Genomic DNA, 18,090 nt, shown 5'->3' with positions numbered 1-18,090 from the left:
TGGCGTTATTTAATTTAAGAAACTAATTGTTATTTTACAAAATTTAAATAAATACTGGAGGATCATTACAACTTTCAGGATTGATTTACTCACAACTTATTTGCAAGAGGAATTTGATTGCATTAAAAAAAATTATAAAATTATTTGTGTTTTTAATAGTGAGTCTAAAACAATGAATCAGAAAATTTCAATTTACTGGATTACCTTACCAATAGTACTATAGGGAACTTCATTAAATAATTCACTGTAAACCTTTTTTAGAGTGGTATACACAATTCTTACTGCATTCAACAATTAAATAAAAATTACCAAATATTTTGGTGAGGTTATTATTGAAATCGTAAAATAACAAAAGTCAATTAAACTGAACAATAATATCAAACACTTTAATCGCATTTTCAGAACAATATAGTCTTCATTCAAATGACTTCATTACTTTGTGCATAGTCTCTTGACATTTGTAACTTCCAATATAGTTTTAGGTATCCCAGGATTTCAAGTGTCATTGGGTTAATAATTTAAAAGTAGCGATAATATTTTATCAAAAAAATTCATAAGTTGAAGAACTTGTTTGCAAATTCCTTTGTAAACTCTTCATTTCTAATCAAACGAAGATATAATGAAAATATCACGAAAATTAATTTGTATCTAACAGTGATGCTCAGTCAGATTATTTTGAAATAATAATATTTAATTATAAAATATTTTGAATGCAAACTAATAGTCCTGACACACACTGAAGAAGTTCAGATTATTGTCAGCTAAAATAAATTAACAATGAAACGAAGTACGTTACCAAGCACACAAATACCTACCAAACTACAGGTATTAGCCATTTTTGGTATATGTAATGGCTGATTTTCTTGGCTGGAACATTTCTTTCATCAGAGATTTGATTCCTCTAATTACATGTTTGGATAATCTTTTGACAAGCCTTTCCCTATTTTCTCTTCTCTTTATTTAATACATATATGGTATGATGCATATGATTATTAAGGATTTTGGTACCTTTGAGATCACCTCTCTTACAGTGATGTCTTTGCATACACCATTTGTCTGCAATGCTCAAGTATCCAGTGATCAAGGATAACATGAGAACTGAGAAGCATAGAGGTGACACAGGGAGCTTATGAAAAACAGCTTATGGGAGCTCATAAGCTCTTAAGCAAACAATTCCATAAACACTTACACTAGTAAATAAGCCTAAATAAGCTCTATATAAGGTCCAAATTAAGATAATGGGCATGATTACACTTTGGTACAACAAGAATATTACATAAAACATGCTGTTTTGAAGCATCGAAAAGATATAACCAAATGTGAAACTTGATGGTAAAACTAGAAAACCAAATGTGAAACTTTACGCTCCAGTAGCTTTTTCTATTCTGTGTTTGTGACCCATGACTTGGGCAAGAAATTCACCTCTATACATTTATGTATCAACTAAATGAACACAACATCCAACACCAACTCACCATCAGCCACAGACAAGCAGAAGTAGAGCACATATCTATTTAGCATTGGACAGTTCAGGGTTCATGTTGTGCATCTACCGATGTAAAGACAGCTTGTTGACGAGTAAGAGTTTTTCCATTAACAAGCACTTGCGCATAGAAATTCAGGCGTATAGATTTGAACTGGTAACGCTATTTTCAAAAATACATGAGTGTCCCGAGGTAAACATTTAATCAGAATGACTTGTTTAATTGCAAAGAGGAATTAGCAAATTATCGCATTAAATCAATAATATTGTTAATAACAGCGTACCTTCTCCTTCCAGGACAAATCAACATTACGAAAACAAGGATCGAGCAATGTGAGTTGATCTCCTCCTTTAATCTGGATGACATTGACAAGGGCTCACTTAACACCACTATTTCTTCAATTGATAAACTAAAACAGTAGAAAAGAAAGTACAAAAAAATAAAAGTTGCTCCGAACTTTAACTCAGAAAATAAGTATACAACATGTTTGGATAAAAAGCTTATTAAACACTAATTCAATATACGTTTACTACATAAGAGCTTATGTATATTATTACAATTTAAGAAGAAATAAGGATAAATATAAGCTATTATGAGGAGCTTATGAAAATAAGCAGAAAACATATAGACATATATATCATAAGCTATTTCTACGAGTTCTTCCAAATACTAACATAAGTGCTTACATTATAAGAAAAATCCAAATACGCTCTTTCAAATAAGAGAGAAAAATGACCAAAGAACAAATTATATACTTTAACGTGATGGAGTCTTATATCAGCTGGACCAAACCTATATACTTAGCACTCCTGAGCTGCGCACTATTATTGCATATTTGGTCTTCTTTTATCCCTTTTTATGGCAATGTCAATGGCTATTAATTATCCCAGCACACAATTTAGGGACATGTCTTAATTGCATGAAAGATCATGTGCTTAGAAGTGATTGAGATTACGTATTAAAATTGTTTTTTTTAAAAAGTAATGCATAGTAAAAAACTATTTTCATTTGGTTATTATAACTATAAAAAAGACACTTTTTTTAAAAGGTGATTATAGTTTCAGGTGCTTTAAGAAGCTAGAAAAATTACTTATAAAAAATCTAATATATGTAAGAAAAAGCTTAAATACACAAAATTCAAAGTGATTTTTCAAAAATAACTGAATCGAACAGGCTCTTAAGTATAGACTGTAAACTACCCATCCCCATCAATTTTGTACCCAAAAAAATGAGAAAGAATGAACCATGAAACTGGCTTGTCGTTGTCGCATTGGAAATTTATCCAAGATAAGTGAATTTTAACTCTTTGAAAAACATGACTAGTAAGGAAACAAGAGAAAATGTCATATAACTTGAAACTTCGCCAGCAGTTCTTACCACATCAGGACGTACATGATAAACAGAGAGAACAAAGCAAGTTCCATTTGAATCACAAAGCAAATAGTATCTGCACAATGACAAGAACAGGATCATCTGAGTCCAATTTCTGCATAGATTGCTAATATTCTAAGATATTGACATAAATAAAGGGCATGGAAATATATATTTTGAAAAATTACAACACTCCCAACATGATTAAAATTTTCTTGCAACACAGATGAAATTATTATTTTGAAACTATCAGTCAGGTATATTTTTGAAAAGGAACTAGAAACTAAAGGGGTCTTGGTTGGTTATTCCTGTCACCACCCACAGGCCCTTTGCTCAAAAATATAAGAAAGAAAAAAACCAAATCCAAATAAAAAATTCCACAGTGCTAAATGAGGCAGATTTACTTCTAATTGGTATGACAAACCGAATTTATCATGTACAACAACAGAAAAGCCTTTTCCCGCAGGGTGAGATCGACCACACGAATCAACCCACCTCATAACCAATTGAGATTTACTATATTTTTGCCTTAAATATACCTATCCAATACTATCGAGGGAAATACATTTAAACAAGTAAATTCAAGCAGAAATAGGAAATTCTGTTTAGATTGGATTAAAATTTTGATACCTATAGTTTCTATTCAACTTTCCTCTTCAAATAAACCCTTATACTTACAAATGTTCTCAAAATGATCCCTACCACTATTACACTGTTGTTTGACTGTTTCTTTGTTCATTAGGTATTGTGACCGAAGGGGTAGGAATGGTAATGGGTATCCAGTCAATGGGCACAAATAGTAGTCATCCGATACCCACTCCATTGGATAAAAATATCTGCGCCCAATTCATATCCATGCAGATATCCGCTAAATGAGTATTTAGCAAGTTTAGTATCCACATATATTAGTGGATATCCACGGAAATCATATTTTGAATAAAAAGTCATTTATATACCAAATTTATTTATTTTTTGCAATTATGTAGAATTTTTCTTCCTCTTTAGTCATCACAAAAAAAGTAGCAATACATAAAAATATTAATACAATAGCACATAAACAAAGTGTATCACAAAATTTTATCGTAAAAACTTAAAAAGTATTAACACGTTAACATAAGCAAAATTCATTACAATATAGTAATTTCATTAATTTACTAACAGTTACGGATTCCACGGGTATGGATATCATTACATCCGCCTTTGTATTCTTTAACTAATGGGTATTCAAAATAGGGTACCCATTAAGCTACTCGTCTCGTGTCCGTTGTGAAATTTTATCCACAGATATCTGCAGGTACAAATTATGTTGTGTATGTGTGCTCTTTTGATCAGTAGGTGCTCATTTAGATGCTCTATATTTTCCAAAACTTTAAAATGACCAGAAATGAGTGTTATAACAGAAGATGGAGTGGGGTTATTTTAAAAACATTCATAAGAGTAAAAACTAAATTGAAAAGAAAACATTAAAGGAATTAAAAATAAATTTTAATTTTATTTTAAACATTCTTTGGTGAAGTTTAAGGAACAGAATTATACAAAGGAGGGAAAAGGTGATGTATCATGACTTCGTTTCATTAGATGCCGCCTGGCCGATAAATACATACTTGCATGTAACTCTATTTAAATTAATTATCAAACTTTTTTTAAAGTTTATGAGCATGGTGCCCCCGCCATAGTTAAAGTCAAAAGATCCGTTTCCCAGCCACTTTTTTCTCCTTCACCCCAACCCAATACCCACAGGCCACAGGAAAAATAAGGTCGAAATGGATAAGGAAAAACCAGTAATTTAATGCATATACAAATGATCACAATTTAAATTTCAAAACTCCAATAAGAGGGTTACAAATGCAAGAAAATGGGTCATTTTTTATACAAAAAATTATAAACAGTGAAAAATACGCTTCTGGAGTAGAAGACTTACAGGGGAGTAATATTGTCACTTCCAATAAAGAATAACACCCTCCCCTCTACTGCTAGAGCTTTATTAAGACCCTCTGACAGAAAGTCTACGGTAACTGTTCTGTATGGCGATATCACTTGCACCAGAAGGGGGACATGAATCTAGTCAGTACATTACTAAAAAAATATTCTATAGATGATGCCAGAAACATGCTTACAATTTACAGCAACCGACGATGATGCCAAAGTGGCGATTCGACTGTCTCTTCCATGTACCTGTACATAATAAATTGTATATAAACCAGCTGCCTCCTTCAAAATAAGATGAAGACTACAGCCCATTTCTTTTAAAAGAAAAAAATGGTACCCCTCCTGTCTCAAATATAGCAAAAAGATACTCTATTTAATGATGTCTCAAATATAACTTCCTTTCACTTTATTTAATGATGTCTATCCTAAAATACCCTTCAATTAATGTAAGTTTTATTTTCCAATGACTCTTTTATTCTCATGAAACAACTTCCTATAAATGACACTTTTGAGAATGCATTTATATTTTTTGAGATAAAAAAAAATTAGTTGCATTTAACTAAATTTCTTAATGAGTGTGAACTTGTGAAGTTAGTTATTTTTTGGGTTTATAATTAAGACCAGAGTGGTACTTGAGGAGATAGCAGAATTGAAAAAGAATACCCCACGCCAGGATATCAAGCTATTGAAAATATGAAAAATTGTATCAACAAATTACTAGCATAGATTATTACTACATTTTGCCAAAAGTAAATTTCATTACCTTCAAAAGATTGTCCACCTTGTCAAGTAAATTGACAATGTTCTGAACCTCCTCTGCAGCATTGAGACCTGGATCCCTCAAAGCAGCAGCCTCAAATCCACTAAGGGCCCTCTGGTAGTTCTCTTGATATTTGTTAGCCTGTAACAAATTATTTAGATAGACAAGAAAAACTCCACCCAATACACGACTCATGGGCTATTTGTGATTTTGAAGATTAAATATTATTCTTTCATAGAATTTCTGGGAAGGCAGGAGCAGATAAACTGATAAATATGACACAAAAGTTACAGGAGGAAAAAGTAAGCTGACATACTCAATCTCCAAACACTTCGCTGATGAAGACTTAAATATAATAAAGCAGAACAAAAGGATCACATGCAACTTACAATGGCACTATTGAAGTAAAAGTCTGGATTGGACTTCATCCCTTCATCTTTCTCCTGTTACATATTGACCAAACATTATGGACAGATCCAGAGATCTAAAGGACGGGGGCCATAGATTATTTTAATAATAAATTTCTATTTAGTAATAATACTACATATTATGTAAAAAAAAAAGTTATGATAATTTAATTTTAAATAATAAATATTGTATAAAATTAAATTATCATAACTTTTTTTAAAAATATAATTAAATAACATATGATAATACATATATATTAAATAGTCAAATAATAGAATAATATAATAGTTATTATATAATATTAGATTATAATAATGTAGTGGGTTGATTGAGAAAGGGAGGAATAATATATATTATATAGTATGTATATAACTATATATGTTACTTGGGGGAGGGGGGGTTGCAGCCCCTGGCTGCCCTTCTGTGTGTCTGTCCCTCCACATGTTTAAATAATAAGCCTATTCGCTAATACTAGATACAACAACAACCTCCCTGTAATTACGAGTAGAGTAAATGTAACCAAAAGGAAGATACATTTCTATTATATGCATAAAATAGCAGCTAATTTTAAATCCTTCCTCTTCATACTCACAGCAATTTGATATGCTTTCAAAGACTGTGAAAGTTTGGTATGATCCGAAGCTCCAGTGACAAAAAAATTCATAAGATATCCATTTCCAAGATTATCTGTCAAGAAGATCAGAATCTGAGATAGTCAGATGGGGTTCGAAAGACACAAATATTGCATGTTATTTAAAAAAACAGTTAAGACACAAATAATGCTTTCTACAAATGAATCAAGTCATCAAGGTGATATGAACTTTGAAGTTTTAGCAATAATATCAGTCCAATGGAACCTCAACAGTTTTTGACAAAAATGTGCATGTCTAAGGTTGCACACGAATGCTTCTTTATGGTAATAATTTCTTTTGATCAAGGAGCAACCAGTGGGTTAATGATTTATCAGAAACTAATTTACACTTGTTGTTAATAATGGTAGTAATAACAACAAAACAACTAATTTAAAATCTTACACCAAGAGTCCCCATCCTTGACATCCAAAGCAATTGCATCCCTGGCATGTTGAATGCTTTCTTCAACAAGTTCTGCTTCATTATCTGCACCTGATTTCATAGCAAGCACAGTTATGAATCTACTATTGAATAGGAGTCAAATTCTAAGGTGGACCAGGTCTGCCGTGGACTAATGCTTCAAAGTCACTTGAAACGCTAACGATGATCAATGACACTCTTTAGAAGTATAAGTTAATGGTTTTCCTCGTCTTTACGTTTGATACGGTGACTTATTGGTGTAAATTTGACGAGTTGATGGACATATTCATTTTTATTTATTTTTACTTCAACTGAGTCACTGTATCATCCATAAAGTATAAGAGGATCATTCTGAGGAGTGTTTTCGATCTTCGTTGGAGTTTCAGGTAATTTTTTAAGCAATGGTGCATGATGGCATTCACCTTGAATAGTATTCCATCCATTGAATAGACGCATAAAAAGTGCTTATTCTATTCACATTTTGTTAGACGCATAAAAGAATTGCAGGGTTATAGGAGCAGTTAAATAAAGCTACATTGAATAGTTAATTTACAATTCACTTTTTCTCTCCACTTTCATCATTCTTACACGCACCATTTTCTCTTTGTCATTGCACTCTCCTTCGCAGCTTTTCACGTGTCCCCATTTACGTCAAATTCTATTTCTAATGCATTATAATATATAAAACAAACTAAAGTAACCGCCTGCAAGCATATTTGTTCCTCGAGACCAGACCACAGGTTCCTTTCTCCCTTTTATGTTTACATCAAGTCAACTTTTATTATAAATAAATAGTTAACTTACAATTTTTTTTCTCTAACCACTTTCCCTAGTTTCTACCACTCTCACTTGCACCACTTTTTCTCTGTCATCACACTCTCCCTAGTCCGTCCACATTTGCATGCATACACATACATACAAGTATGTATGCCCAATTTGGGGGCATCATTAATAAAACTAAAATAACAGGCTTGCAAATATATTCCATACATCGACACTACAGATTTCTTTCTCATTTTTATGTTCATTCAGTCACTCTATTTATGTAATCCAATCCTCTCATAGAAATGCAGTCCATAGCCTCAAGCGGCATCGTCTTACAAATAATCATTTTTGTGAGACCACTAATAAGGCAGTTTTGTTTGACTGGAAGCAATCATAACATCACATTATCTTAAGAAACGAGGCATAGTTTCTACAACTTAAAAATCTCAAAAAGGTTTTTGTGCCCATTTCTCTGGTGAATGAGGGAGATTTTCTCTAGCTACTACATCATAAAGACTTGACTAAGAAATAGCTACTCTCTATAACCAAATCATCTGACCAGTGAGTATAAGGATTCCTAAGATAGGTGCAAAAAGGATAGATGATGAAAAAGAAAAATAAGGCTCCTTCCTATTATATACGTAGATAAGTGTTTAAAAGTTAAACCAAATAACAATGACTAAAGAAATTAAGACAGCTGAAAAATAATAGATCTTAAAATATAAGGCAAATGCATAATCTCTTACCGTTAGACATTTTTCTTTTAAGCATTGATAATTTACAAAGAATCTTCTTGTTAGGACCCTGCATAAACAACCGAGATCTATCATCACTCATCAGCTCACTACACAGAGCCTCAACAAGCGTAAAATGAAACTGAGACTCAGGAGAAAAAGGAAACGGCCTCCAGTAGATTTTCGATATTTATATCAAAATATAGAAAATATTTAAAGACAACAGTAAATGACATTTCCTCTAAGTATATCCTATACAGATTCACGCCTAATACCACAACCAAGAAGCAAACAAATGAGTCAACCATTACTTATACAAGAGACATTACTCAAACTCTTAAGGAGCCAGATAGCCACAGTGAAATAACTTAAAAGCATGAAAAAGAAAGAAAGAAAAAACAACTCAACATGTATCAAAACCATTACAAAAATGACGTAACATTGTTACAGAATTCATAGTTTCCATCAATAAAAATAACCAAATTGTGTAAGAGAATAACTCTGACAAATAAATGCAAACCACTAAATACACTTAGTTTAAGCCCTGTTAGACAAACATGTTCAGAGCTATTTGCTTCATTCCACAAGCTTTATTAATATGCATTATATAAACTATTCCGGTAATACAAGTACAAACTTTTGGAAATAGACAACTCCGCCTTACTCCAATACTAGATGTTCCTAAAATTTAGATATCATCCATAGGGGTGGGAATAGGTTGGACCGAGTTACACTTTGCTAGACCTTAGCTTGGCAGTACAAAAATTCAAGGCCTAAGTCTGGTCCATGGCCTGTCATAGGCTTACTTTTTAGGCCTAAGTCTGATCTGTTAGCCTACTTAAAAGCCTATTTCATTTTAAAATATTTGAATAAGTAATCAAACATATCTTTAAATAGATTAATGAGTTAATATGTCAATGAAATTAAGTTCTATTTTGATATTTAACATGACATTTTGAAGAATATGACTTTATACACATTCTACTTCAATTCTATTTTACAATAATAATACATTTAAATATGTAAAAAACTAAAAAAAGTTAATATACGTAAATTACTAAAAGTTGATAATTATAGTAGTAAAAAATATATTATTTATATTTATTTAAATCGATCGGTCTAAAAAGCTTATTATGTGAAATGTAGCCGGACCTTTTTAACTAAATAGGTTTTTTAGAAGTTTTGGTCTTGTCTGTTTAAAAGAAAAGTCTAGCCTGTGCTGGGCTTGACGTAGACTAGGCCGTATATCCCTGTCGGTTGGCCCAGCCTATTCCCACCCCTAATTATCCATACTTCTAAAAATAGATAGAATGGCATTTGGATGAAAGATCATAATCTGCCGTCGTGTTTCTTCAACCACAACCTCTAAACCCTCATCCTCCTAGAGAGGACTTGAACCCAAACATCTTGTAATAATCTACCAAACTTCACCACCAATAACCCATTATTTGTGGTTTATCCTGCTTTAGACAAATTTAAACTAACCACTGAGCAAGGAGACATAAACAAAATGAGAAAAGAAAGCAAGCTTGTCTATACAAAAATGCTATCCAATTCCAAAGCCTCTGCATAGCTATCAAAGAGACAGTTTCAAGAAGACGCCACAAAAACAATCTTATGCTATAACAAATCTAACAAAGATTTATCCCCCTTAAGATGCCTTCTGCTTCAGTATCTGTCATGGTAACCTACAATCCATTCTTACCTTGTTTAATGCAAGATTGAGGCAGTTCTTTGCTGCCAATAAATCACCTTTCTTCCATATGCAGTTGCCTAAACATAGCCACGCATCTGCAAGAGATGGGTTCAACTTAACCTAGACCATACAAAAGGCAACTATTAAAACTCTGTTTAGATAAACAACTTATTTAAGTGCTTATAGCATAAACGTGTATAATATAAATAAACTACTTTTATAACAAATATAAAATAAAGTCCAATTGTTTTCATATAAGTTGTTTTTATAAGTTATCCGGAGAGTTTACTTAGGCCAATAGGTAAGGTGAAATAAACCAATCCAAAGGTGCCCTAAATAAATGACTTAAAAATCAATAGAAAGACGGTAAATGAGAGAAAGTAAGTACTTACAGCTTTTGATAGATGATCCTCGGCTTCTTTCTTATAATCGGGAAATACATCGAACACTTTCCCTCTAAGATATTCAAATATTGCCCGTTGTGCGGGTAATTTTCTTTGTTCTGAAAGAGGAGATGATGATGATAATAATAATAATAATAATAAATAAATAAATAAATAAATAAAGATTTGTATGAAGAAGGAGAAGAAAAAGGAGTGGAAGCTACCTATGGGGATGGAATCGAGGAGATTGAGAATGAGATCGGAATTGTGTTGAAGTGTGGAGATTCTATCGCAAGGGTTTGGGGGATAATAAGTGTCGCGAAGATGGTAAAGAGACTCGGTGGCTTTTGCAGCTCTCACAAATGCGTCACCTTCTTCTTCTTCCACTGAGTTCTTCATCTCTCTCTCACTAAGCTCACTTTTTCGCTTATTCTGTTGCGATTGCGATTGCGATTGCGATTGCGAGTGCCAAATGGCAATTGCATGCACCCACAGTCACATTATCTGCCTTTCTCTCTTTCTTTTTTCTTTTCAGCTGAACAATTATTATTATTATTATTATTATTATTATTATTATTATTATTATTATTATTATTATTATTATTATTAAAATAATAATAAACATATACAGAATTTCTGTTACCTTATTTTTTCGAGGTCGATGAGATTATCTTTTGTAGAGTTTTTTTAAATATTTTTGAATTAAAAGAAATTCTTCCCTCCTTTACAAAATATTATAATACTAATATATTTTAAACACGTAGTATTAGAAATACACCTTAAAAATATAATTTTAAAATTAAAATGAGAAGTCGGATGATAGAGTATGTTTTTAAACAATTTTAATTCTTATTTTAATTCCTATAATTGTCTTTATAAATTAAAATATAAAAACAAAAATTCCTTTTTAATCCTTTAATAAGTTTTTAAACAATTTTAATTCTTATTTAGTTCCTATAATTGTCTTTTTAAATAATTAAATATAAAAACAAAAAATAAGAATTAAAATACTAAAACTAATTAAAATTGTTTGAAAAATAAATAAAACTGCATTGATTGAATAAAGCCGTCGTGAATGTTTCATTCAATATTTTTTATTATGGTATAGTATCTAATATTGTTTGCGTTTTCCTGATACTATATTTTTAAGTTCATTTTAATTTTATGTTACTATTTGAACGATCTTTTCTAAGTTTACTTTATCTTCATTATATTTCTAATATTTTCATATTTTTATACTTTCTTCGTTTACATCGATTTGTTATTTTTTTTAAATGAGCACAATCCACCCTTCAACACATTCCAAGCTTTATATTTATTATTTTTGAAATTTCAAATTTTTAAAACTTTAATCTTTCAAATTTTTGAAACTTTCATCTCATTAAAAGTTTTATTACGTTTTAAATATTTTGTTTTCGAAACTTTTAAAAATTCATTGTTTGGAATGTTTAAAAATTTCGAAATGTGCATTTTAAAATTTTTGTTAAAGATTAAAGTTTTAAAAATATTTAACAAATACTACAAATCTATTTCAAAAATTTTAAATTAATCCAAATTTTTGAATAGTTCAAAAATATAAACTCACTTTGTATTTCAAATTTATGTTTAAAATCATGTTTTAAAGTTTTGAAAATTTTTTAAATTTGGTTTTTGTAAAATTTCAAATATGTGAGCAAAAAAATTTCAACTTTATATATAGTCAAAAAATAGTATTTTCAATGTATCGGGAGTAAAAGATATAGACAAAAGTGAGAAGTATAAAACTTTTGGATGAATATGGATATAGATGTAATTGGTAGATCAAAATAATTCATAAATCATTCGATCCATATGGATATTCACTCAATCCATTTAATATTTTTTTATTTTTATAATATATTATATACCTACAATAATAATAATGATAATAATTTTTATTTTTTGTAGCAAATAAATAAATAATAATTTTTATTTTTCCTAAACTTTATTTATTTATTATTTTAAAAAATTATCATTATAATTTTTAAATAAGTAATTAATTTATTAATTAATAATAAAATAATAAGGTAGGTGACAGGAGATTGGTGTTCTCACAACAATGATGGAGGTCAAACGTGGTGCTTCGCCGACCACCATCCTATTTAAGCTAATAAATTATTTTTTTAAATTATAGAAAAAAAATTAATTATATTTTTTATTTCAGTAAAAGAAAGATTTATTTTATTAAGAAAGTATATATTTTTTAATAAAATCATGTTTTATAATAAAAAATAAATAAAACTATTTGATGGATTGGATTGGATTATTATCAACTAAAATTTATTTATTTTAGTTGGATGGCATTCTATATTGAGTAGTTAATAGATTGAATAGATTTTATATTAAGTAGTTGATGGATTGGATTGATTTAATTTCATCTTAATCTTATGGTAATTGTACACATAAGTGCAATGTGTGACTCAAAAATTGATCAAATCTATTAAAATTTATGTTAAGTAGTTGACGGATTGGATGTATTTATAGTGTGATGGATTGGATAGAGGACAAATAGTTGGGTCAAATTGTCACTCTTATATTGAGAAATGTATCATTCATCTCTCACTTTAACTTCCCACCTCTAATTCCAAATGAAAATATTATTTTGTCCCTTAAAAAAATTAATCACTCTATTATTCACCCTATTTTTCGAGACTTCCAAAATTTATATTATCATTCAAAAAATTTCAAACTTTCGAAATATAAAAAAGTGAATTTTTTTGACATTTTCGAAACTTTTGATAAGCACGAAAGTTTCGAAACGTAACTTTCTATAATATTTTGACATTTTCAAAACTTTTGATAAATCTGAAACTTTCGAAATGTATTTTTCCATAATTGATAAAAAAAAATCGAAACTTTTGATCACTTTGAAAGTTTCGAAACTTCCGAAATAAAAAATTTCAAAATTATCAAAACTTTCGAAATAGAAAATTCCAGAATTTTTGAAACTTTTGAACAATTCAAAACATTCGAAATAGGAAAATTTCGAAATTTTCCATATGTGGAAAGTTTCAAAACTTTTCAGATTTGGAAATATTCGAAATTTTCTAAATTTTCGAAATGTAATCCTTATTTCGAAAATTTGAAACTTCTGAAAAAATTCAAAAAATTTGGAGTTTTCTATTTCAAAAGTTTTAAATATTTCGAATTTTTTAAAACTTTCGAATATTTTAAAATTTTGTTTAGTTAAATGGGTAAAATTGTATTTCTATAAAAATGGGGGGTGGAAAGTTAAAGTGGGGGATGCATGGTATATTTCTCTCCTATATTAGATCAAGTGATAGTTTTTACTTTTAAGTGGGTCATCAATATTTACAATCTTAATCGACAAATGACAAATGCTCAACAATTCCACTTTCTCAACATTTTCCTTGAAGTTGACTTCATATAGAAGAAATATTTGTTTGGTCACAAATATAAATAAATAATGTTTAGATACATTTACACAAATTAATAATTATAGTGTTATTTTATCAAAAAATAATTTTTAGTTGTGTATTTCATACTATATGAACAAAAACGAGAGCAAATGAACAATCACGATATCTTAACCAACCCTATTCAGTAATCAAATATGACTCAATCAATTCATTCTTATTATGGTAATTTTACTCAATATATATATTTTTTTTTACTTTTTTACATGTTCCCTTTATCAAATTAATCATATTTAAGACGCATCAAATATTAAATGTAGATATTTTTAGTTGAATTCAAAATTAATTTCACTATTTGACCAACCATATTCAGTAATTAAATTTGACTCAATCAATTCATTCATATTATGGTAATTTTACTCAATATTTTTTTTTTACTTTTTCACATGTTCTCTTTATCAAAAATAATTATATTCAAGACGCATCAAATATTAAATGTAGATATTTTTAGTTGAATTCAAAATTAATTTCACTATTTGTAGGAGTCTAACCTCTTCTGTTATAACCAATTTTTGTTGGTTCTTGCTCAAATATTATCTATAGTTTAATATTATTATTTTCATGCATAATATCTTTTCCATCTCTGCAAACACATCAATTTCAACTATTAGTCAAAGTAAAATTGAATAATTTGTTTTTGTTCTTTTTTTTTTTTATGCATAAAAAATAATAAACAAATTCGCACACAACTACAAGATCATAATCCGGGACACGGTCCTCATTATCTTAACATTAGTCTATGATATTTAATTTTTGTATAATTTCATTGTCGATGATAAATTAATAATTTTTAAGAGGTTAATTTTCATGTAATGATAATGTAAAAATTTTAATTATTACCACATCATAATCAATCATGTATGTAATTTAAAAAAATAATTTATTTAATATCAATTAAATAAATTGAATTTTTAGAATCGATCATTAAAGTTTTATATAACTTTTAAAGAATAATCCACCATAAACTATGTATCTACCTGGTCGACCATAGCTCTGGCTTATATTATAATTGTGTCTTTGTTTGGAAATTCATGCAATGATACAAGACTAATCCTAATCTTATGGCAATTGTACACATAACTACATATCCGTGATTAAAATTTATTTAAAAAAAAGTAAAGGAAATGATTTGATTTACAACACAACAGCGGGGGGTGAGCTAGAGGCTTGAAATGGAAACAGGCAGACATTATTCGGTCCCACGCGTCCACACGCGTTTATAATGCTTTAACGAAATTTCAGCCTAAGTGACAGCCCATAAAAATTAAATAAAACCATAATGTGCCAACACCAATGTCCAAACATTGCATTTGCACCTTCTCCCCCTTTTCTCTTACACATATCATTCCCAACGCGCATATCATTCCATTTCCAGGTCAACAAATCTCACACTAACTCACGCACATGATCAATATTTCATAATAAATTAAATAATCAATATCAACAACACAACATGTCAACATGCACCTCCAATTTCAATATAATACTACTAAACAAATTCAATGTTATATTATATTCTATTGACTATTAAATACTCTTACTTATTCGCCTATATAACCACACATACCTTCACCTTTCCGCACTCAAACCAAAACCTCTATCAATAAGCAACTATTACAATACAGAAACCTCTAATTTCTTCTCTCTCTAGATTAAAAGAAATTAAACCTAATTAATTTAATTGATCGCGATGGGAAATTACGTTTCATGCACTTTAGCTCCACCATTGATGAAGAACGCAAAAGCCACAAGAGTAATCCTACCAACAGGAGAAGTGAAACAATTCAGGGAAATCATGAAAGCTGCAGAACTCATGTTAGAGAATCCAAGCTTTTTCTTAGTCAATTCTCGATCTCTTCACATTTCTCGAAGATTCTCACCTCTCGTTGCCGACGAAGAATTGGAATTTGGTAACGTTTACATTTTTTTCCCTATGAGAAGACTCAACTCTGTTGTTACGGCAGCGGACATGGCGGTGCTGTTTTTGGCGGCGAATTCTGCGGCTAAACGGTTATCTAACGGAAAGACACGTGTCCAACCGGATAACGGCGAAGTAGTAAAGGTTGCGAATGAAAACGACTGCGTTCCGAGGTTGAGTTTGGAAGGAGTAGAATCAGGGTTTAGTTATAGGTTAAGTTATTGTAGATCGAAGAAACCTATTTTGGAGACTATAAATGAGGAACCAATTAGATCAAGATGAACAAATTAATTAATTAATTAATTATATTGTGCTGTGATAGATCTTTGGTGATGATAATAGAATTCTTTATAAAAAAAAGATTATAGGTTAGATAGAGATTTGGTTGATTCATACAATACAGCGCTTCCAAAAATTATATGAAGGGGGTAGATGTGGCTAGCTATGTAGTAGTACTATCAAATTAATTTGATCTGTACAAAATTCATTACTACTGGTATATTCATTTGTTGACCGAATAAGTTTGCATGATATTTCACTGACAACACACAATGAGATTCATATATTTAATCAGATGAATATATACTTTTCTTAAAAATGTATTCCGTTCTTATTTCTCTTCCGAAACGATTTAAGTGCCTTTTGTGAATAAAATTCGATTGGTAGATGTAAAATTATTGATTGATATGCAAGGCTCAAATTTAAATCTTAAGATTCTCTATTTTTCTGTTTGAGTTGTGTAATATAAGTCTAACCATTGAACAATTTAAAAAATGATTTAATTGAGAATCATTCAATGTTATGCAACTTATATATTAGAATGAAAGGATGAAGATAGACTTTGCAATAAAATAAAACAAAGCGCAATGCATTTTTAATGTTCAAAATTTAACGTGATTTTGTTATGCTTATATTTTTATAATTATATAGAGAATAAAAAAAATCTACCGAAATATCTTAATTAATTCTAGTGAAATTGTTAGGAAGGCACGTGGAAGATAATTGTAGCAAAACTCAAAATGACCAAGGTCGGCAGTAATTGTTGGTTTCCTTAATGCCAATTTACAAATGTGAATATGGGATGTATTTGACCAACTTATTAGCAATTTAAATCTCTCTCAATCTCCTTTTGTTTTCTCTATTTTTTTAAATTTTATTTTATTTAAAAAAAATTATTTGATTGAAAGTTTATATCATATAGATCATGTACGTAAAATTTTACATAAATTTAAAATTATTTGATATATTATTAAAATTCGTGAAAATTTACAGTATTCAATACAATTGTATGACGTTAGTTTTGATGTATCTAAATATCATATCAAATTATTATCGATTTGTGTAAAATTTTACATATATATGTATGAACTATATGATATAAATTTACAATTTAACAAAAAAAAAATATATAAAAAAAGTAAAATTAAGACGATTGAGAGAGATTGGAGGTTTAGATTGAGGGATCCAAATCCCTTATTAGCTAAACATTCAAGTTTATTCGATTTAACTTGGATATATAAAAAATAAACTTCGATTTTTTACAATGATCATCTTATCCACCATTTTATACAAATTAAAAAATATATATAAATGAAAGAACAAATAACGTGTTATGAATATTTAGTGGATGTCATTTATAATTTTCACGAGTTAGAGTCTTGATCTTTAATGTTAGTTGATTGCTAATAGATCATTATGATAAATAAATTATGTACTTGTAAGTTATAAGATGTATGTCTTATAAATAAAACTTATGTGATACTATTGTAAAGAAAATTTTGAAAAGTATAATGTCATATATTCTCCCAATCTTGGTTCTCTATTGTATCATATTTATCTATAGTTTTAGTTATTTTGATAACATAAAATATATTTTTTTACTCATTATATTCTATAATGTACATTTTATTTTATAATGTAAATTTTCTTTCAAAAAACTGTCATTTAATTATTAAAAGAGATAAGTAGTTTATCTTTTAATTTTTTACATTTAATTAGAAAAAGGCAGGTTAGAGTTTCTATGAAAACTAATTAAGATTTATATTTATTAAGATTAGGATATATATATATATATATATATATATATATATATATATATATATATATATATATATATATATATATATATCAATATA

At 29.2% G+C, this 18,090-nt stretch overlaps 2 protein-coding genes across 6 annotated transcripts; one reads left to right on the top strand and one right to left on the bottom strand.

Moving 5' to 3' along the window:
- Window positions 1-1,198: 1,198 nt before the first annotated feature.
- On the bottom strand, window positions 1,199-11,102 carry LOC101497851 (uncharacterized). Of its 5 annotated transcripts, none has more exons than XM_073367754.1 (13): window positions 10,807-11,102; window positions 10,592-10,701; window positions 10,209-10,319; window positions 8,516-8,573; window positions 6,987-7,076; window positions 6,545-6,639; window positions 5,934-5,987; window positions 5,548-5,685; window positions 4,973-5,030; window positions 4,777-4,891; window positions 2,877-2,931; window positions 1,768-1,839; window positions 1,199-1,637 (listed from the first exon to the last, which is right to left on the bottom strand). In XM_073367754.1, exons 1-13 carry the CDS (start codon window positions 10,979-10,981, stop codon window positions 1,530-1,532), a joined length of 1,239 nt encoding a protein of 412 aa, XP_073223855.1. In that variant the 5' UTR covers window positions 10,982-11,102; the 3' UTR covers window positions 1,199-1,529. The 5 variants fall into 5 exon arrangements, with proteins under 5 accessions (XP_073223855.1, XP_073223854.1, XP_027189724.1 ...); XM_073367753.1 differs by having other exon boundaries at window positions 2,862-2,931; window positions 10,807-11,100; XM_027333923.2 differs by having other exon boundaries at window positions 1,199-1,646; window positions 10,807-11,100.
- A 4,297-nt stretch (window positions 11,103-15,399) lies between these two features.
- On the top strand, window positions 15,400-16,629 carry LOC101497518 (uncharacterized). Its single transcript, XM_004496937.4, has one exon. It carries the CDS (start codon window positions 15,728-15,730, stop codon window positions 16,235-16,237), a length of 510 nt encoding a protein of 169 aa, XP_004496994.1. The 5' UTR covers window positions 15,400-15,727; the 3' UTR covers window positions 16,238-16,629.
- Window positions 16,630-18,090: the final 1,461 nt, after the last annotated feature.

This window comes from Cicer arietinum, chromosome 4 (assembly GCF_000331145.2).
Source record: "Cicer arietinum cultivar CDC Frontier isolate Library 1 chromosome 4, Cicar.CDCFrontier_v2.0, whole genome shotgun sequence".
Classification (NCBI taxonomy): domain Eukaryota; kingdom Viridiplantae; phylum Streptophyta; class Magnoliopsida; order Fabales; family Fabaceae; genus Cicer; species Cicer arietinum.
Note: the sequence above shows the minus strand (reverse complement) of the source record. Positions and strands in the feature narration are given on the sequence as shown.

Coding starts and splice junctions, on each gene's coding strand:
- LOC101497851 (XM_004496938.4), bottom strand. CDS start 10,981: ATGAAGAACTCAGTGGAAGAAGAAGAAGGTGACGCATTTGTGAGAGCT. Junction 10,702..10,806: donor CCTCGATTCCATCCCCATAG/GTAGCTTCCACT, acceptor CTCCTCTTTCAG/AACAAAGAAAATTACCCGCA. Junction 2,932..4,776: donor AGTGACAATATTACTCCCCT/GTAAGTCTTCTA, acceptor GTCATTGTGCAG/ATACTATTTGCTTTGTGATT.
- LOC101497518 (XM_004496937.4), top strand. CDS start 15,728: ATGGGAAATTACGTTTCATGCACTTTAGCTCCACCATTGATGAAGAAC.